At 49.8% G+C, this 4,678-nt stretch overlaps 1 protein-coding gene across 1 annotated transcript; it reads left to right on the top strand.

Annotated features, from left to right (window-relative positions):
• Positions 1-613: 613 nt before the first annotated feature.
• NCLIV_000430 (conserved hypothetical protein) lies at positions 614-3,680 on the top strand (the record flags this gene model as incomplete). The annotated part of the gene is made up of 4 exons (XM_003879531.1): positions 614-1,342; positions 2,434-2,595; positions 3,080-3,233; positions 3,544-3,680. 4 exons carry the CDS (start codon positions 614-616, stop codon positions 3,678-3,680), a joined length of 1,182 nt encoding a protein of 393 aa, XP_003879580.1.
• Positions 3,681-4,678: the final 998 nt, after the last annotated feature.

The raw sequence follows: 4,678 nt of genomic DNA, 5'->3' as shown, positions 1-4,678 counted from the left end.
CTATTTAGAGAAGTAGATATCCAGAGCGTACGCTTGTTGTGTTGTAGGCGTAACCGCCGGCAAAAGCGGGTCTGCCGATGGCGTGCTCAGTTTGGACGATTAGATTCGCTCAAGCAGAAAGGACTGTGGTTTCCGAGTCCTTCACATTCGGAGTTTCAGCAGTTGACACACGCCAGAATCTGCTTTTTGGTATGCGGAGACGCAATCGGCCTTTTTTTGGCAATCACTCGCCGGGCAACGAATCGATCTCCAGCGGACTGCAGCGCTCACCCAGCGACTCGGTATACGGTGTCCTTGTTAAGGGGGAACGCATTCATTCGCAGCCAAAATCCACTTCAATTGTTCGTTCATTTCCTGAGTAAAAAACTGCCTCTTCCCGCATGCCAAGGAGAGATTATTTCCATTTCGTCTCTAATCTCGAAAGACAAATTTATCTTTCCTGGAGAAAAGCGGGGAACTGCGGTTTTAGTCCAGCTATCCGTGTCGCGTATCGTCGAGTGTGCTTTGTTGCAGCTTGCCCAGCTGCGATTTGCTCTGTGTTGCTGCACTTCCTCTGGCGGATCTTCCTTGCAAACGCTAGGTTTGCGTTCTCTTTCTTGCTTTGACGAACAAAATGGGAGGCGTTTGCTCTAAAAGCACAGCGGATTCATCCAAGGGTCGTAACAGTGAGTCGAAAGCAACCGAGGCTGAGCGGGCGGTTGCAGTGGCGGAGGGTCTTCAAACCGCGCAGAAAATTGAGGCTGTGACAGGCGCTCCCGCCGCTGTTACCGAGGACGGAGACGTTATCGTGGCCGTAGACGAAGAAGATAAGAAATCGATAAAGGGCGAAAAAACGAACATTGTTGACGAAGCAGCAGCTGCTGTGGTCTCACGTTCTCCCGAACCGGCTGCGGTGATTCGCAAAGAAGAGGTCGTCACAGAAGAAGGCAAAAATGGAGACACCCGAGTCCACGTATCTGTTGTGGAAGCAGTGATCAGTAGCGATCTGGCTGATCTTCCTGAACAAGTCGAGCATGTTTCGCCCAGGGATTTGGAACTGCTTCGGCAGGCTCGCGAGCAGGTGAAGGCGACTGGGGGACCCGTTATTACGGATGTCACAAACTCAGATGGGCAAAACCGCCGAGAGTACAAACCGAGGGCTTCGGCTTACGGGTACCTTCTGTACGTGCCTGACAAGGGCGGAAGCCTGATCCTCCTTTGGTTGAAGCAAGAGCTTTCTCCTGAGGAGGAGGAGAAAGCTGGCAAAATCCTTGTGTCTTTCGTCCCTGCTCTCCATAAAAGCGTCCCCCGGATGAAGTACGAACAGAAGGGTGGGAAGACGGAGCTTCTGACCGGCATTGAAGTAAGCCCGCTCACACATATCTTCCAGAAGTTTACAGCTTCACGTTTTCCACGAACTTGTCCACTCCACATGTCTGGAGAATTTATTCGTGGATGGAGTGTCTTGATTACGCTCAATCACGGCGGTCCTCCGCGCGAAGACCCTAAACACACGAGCGGAAGGGCTCTTGCGGTAAAGCAAGCTGAGCTCCCAGGCACACTATAAAAAAAGTCGAATGCGCTGGGCACCGTCGCATACATCCGTAGCAACAGATGACATCAGAAACGCTGCGTGTGGCATTCTGTTTCCCTACTTTGGAACACCACCGACAGCCCCGCAAGTTAACACCGTTGCACTCTAGAAAGCGATGTCTCAGTGAATTCAGCTTCGGTGCAATTATGATAATTCCGGGGTGTCCACGCGTAACTGCACGTTAAGGCCGACCCTTTACTGTGGAATTCAAACGTGTACAGACATACTCTCAGTCGGCATAACATTTGACCTCTACTGCCTGTATGTATGTACGTATGGACGTCTGCACGTATGTCCGTATGTATATGCATATGTATATGCTGTATATGTATATGTATGTATATGTATGTATATGTATGCTTATGTATGTGTATGTATGTGTATGTATGTATATGTATGCTTATGTATGTGTATGTATGTATATGTATGTATATGTATATGTATGTATATGTATGTGTATGTATGTGTATGTAAGTGTATGTAAGTGTATGTGTATGTAAGTGTACGTAAGTGTATGTATGTATGTATGTATGTATGTATGTATGTATGTATGTATGTATGTATGTATATGTATGTATGTGTATATGTATATCCGTATGTATGTATGTACGTGTATAAAGACCTAGGCGGATCACAGTGTAGACGCCATTTTGGTACTCATTTAGAGGACGGGCCTGGACGGCTCCTATGTGACCCTGCGGCAAGGTTCAGAGCGTCACACTATCGCGCGTATGCGTTCAAAAGTACCGATGTATCGTTCCCAGGGTGTCTTTGAGCCAGTGTTTGTCTCCTTTCTGGTAGTCTTGGAACGCCACTTTGGAAAAGCGACTGGTTCCTATTTCGACTGCATGGTGCATCAGGACAAATGGAGCGTGTGGAAGGCGAATGAGAAACAAAAGTATTACGCCGCGTGGGCTACGGTTTTAAAGACGTGCGATGAATACGAGGCGACTTTGTGTGTCCGGAACTGGACAGAAGACATGCCTCCGCAGGTTTTTCTTTCTCTTCTCCACGTTGGGCCGGTGAGTCACCTCCAGGCACAGCTACCAACTGATCTCCCAGTCACAAGTCGCCGACGCTTGGGAATCGAGGCCGCCTCACGTGGCAGCTGTTACAAGTCTCCACCGATGCCGCGCATTTGTATACAGGCGCTTCCGCATGTCCGTACGCATATAATTAAGTCTGAAAAAGCACTGGGGTATTTCCGTCCCACTTCTTACCCCCATCTTTTTGATGCGCGCGAGGCCGGAGAAAGTTTGATAGAGGGTCTTTTCGCAACGTGAGGACATCCACGTAGGGAAGGGCGTGAGCATCTTTGATACCGGGCAGCGTCCGCTGCAGCCCAGACGGCAGGAACTCATATGTAGACAACGCCGTCTGGGCCGGGGTCACACTGAGTGTGTTGGGGTTCCATTATTTTGCCAGGCCGAGATCGTGTAGCTCATAGCTGCGATTCCCGCTGTCTCTCAAGAAAGCAAGTTTATGTGGCCGTCTCATCTGATTCAGGTTGGAAACAAGGTGGCAACCCTTCCACGGGACCGTCCCGTGGACCTCAGCGTTTTCTCGCACGTCGCCGTTGTTCCGGCAGATAAAAGCAAAGAGTTCAAAGAGGGCCACGACCTGTCAGAGAAAAAGTTCCAAGATTTAATAGCGGCAGCAGGTGAGGACTGCAGCTCCTGTCATTGGCTGTATCTCGGCTGGTTGACCGCTCCTCCTTCTCTGTCTTCAGTCTCTTTGCGGCTATGCTCAACTCTGCGCCGGCTTTGTCCATCAAATACGGCGTCCTGACGTGGCAGTGTTCGCTCGTCTCTTCCCGCAAATTTGTTGTGTCTCCGCACGTGTAGGTGTGTGAAGACTCCATGGTATAAGCTGGTGGGTGCCTCAGTTGTTTGCTTCATATCATCTTTCGTCGTCTCCTTTTTCCACTCCGTGTTTTGTGTTCATTGTTCCGGCTGCGATGTCTGCCCCAGGAGGCGCCCATCAGCGACTTGTTCCCAGAGGAAACGCAGCGAAGTTGGGTCAGAATGATGTTGTAGCTTGGTTCAAAGAAGATGGAATTGATATTAGTGACAACAAGCAAGGACTCATCCTCGACGGCAAGAAATAGTGATAAGGATGCGGATCTGTGAGAGAGCAAAGAGATCGCGGGCGTGGTGGTTCTCTAACCGCTTTAAAAAGCGTACATTTTTGACTGGCGTGCTTCTTTGAGGGATAACTCTCTGAGCGGGCAAAGAAACATTTGGAAACTTGTACGTTTCCGTTCGGCCGCGAACTGAGTTTCTGCAGCTGCATAAGCGTCTGGAGCAGGCGTCTGCATCGCCGCCACCGTTTAAGCCTGCGAGGGTGAAATAGAGGAGTGGAATATTGTTTAAGTCGGCGTGCGGTCTCGCTGTCTTTACGTATATTTTCGCCGTGACAAAATTAGAGATGCGTGTAAAAAAAGCCAAGTACAATGTAGTCCCGTCTCACGTCCCGTTGCAAAACTTTTTTTTGTATGCACGGCGGCCTGAGGAAGTGTTCAGGATTTGGTTTCGTTGTTGTTGCCCATACATTTTCACTCGTATTCCGGCTGTCTACGGCAGCAAAAGAAGAGCAGTACCATTCCCTTTTCTACTCCATTTTAGTCGGCAGTTGCCTCTCCGCACACCAGGTTACGCGCTACTGCCGTAGAGAACTCCAAGACGACTCATCGATTGCCGGATGCGTGGCGGGTGCCTGGGCAAAGAACGAAACCAAAGGCCACCAATAGGTCAACTGTTTGTGCAGTTGTATGACCGGCTAGACAGCTAAAAGTGTTGGATTTCAATATCCTACTACATTATGGTTCGTGACGTTAAAGTCTGCACGGAATACACGGATCGGATTCTTGCTGGCCGGGCACCTCTCAATCAAGGGACTCCCATGGGCTGTAGTGCACAATCATTCTTAAAGACTTTTGTCCCCGCAACAGGAGGCTGTTGAAGAATTATTGCCAGCCCCTTGTCTTTTTGATTAAAGCATGGACGGTAGAGGGCCGGATCAGCATCCGAACTCGGCTTGGGAGTCAGGTCTAGATGACGCACGTGCACGCGATCCGCAGACGTCTTCACTTTTGAGGGATGCAGG

The sequence above is a fragment of the Neospora caninum genome, chromosome Ia, assembly GCF_000208865.1.
Source record: "Neospora caninum Liverpool complete genome, chromosome Ia".
Lineage (NCBI taxonomy): Eukaryota > Apicomplexa > Conoidasida > Eucoccidiorida > Sarcocystidae > Neospora > Neospora caninum.
This window is presented reverse-complemented; position numbering and strand designations above follow the sequence as displayed.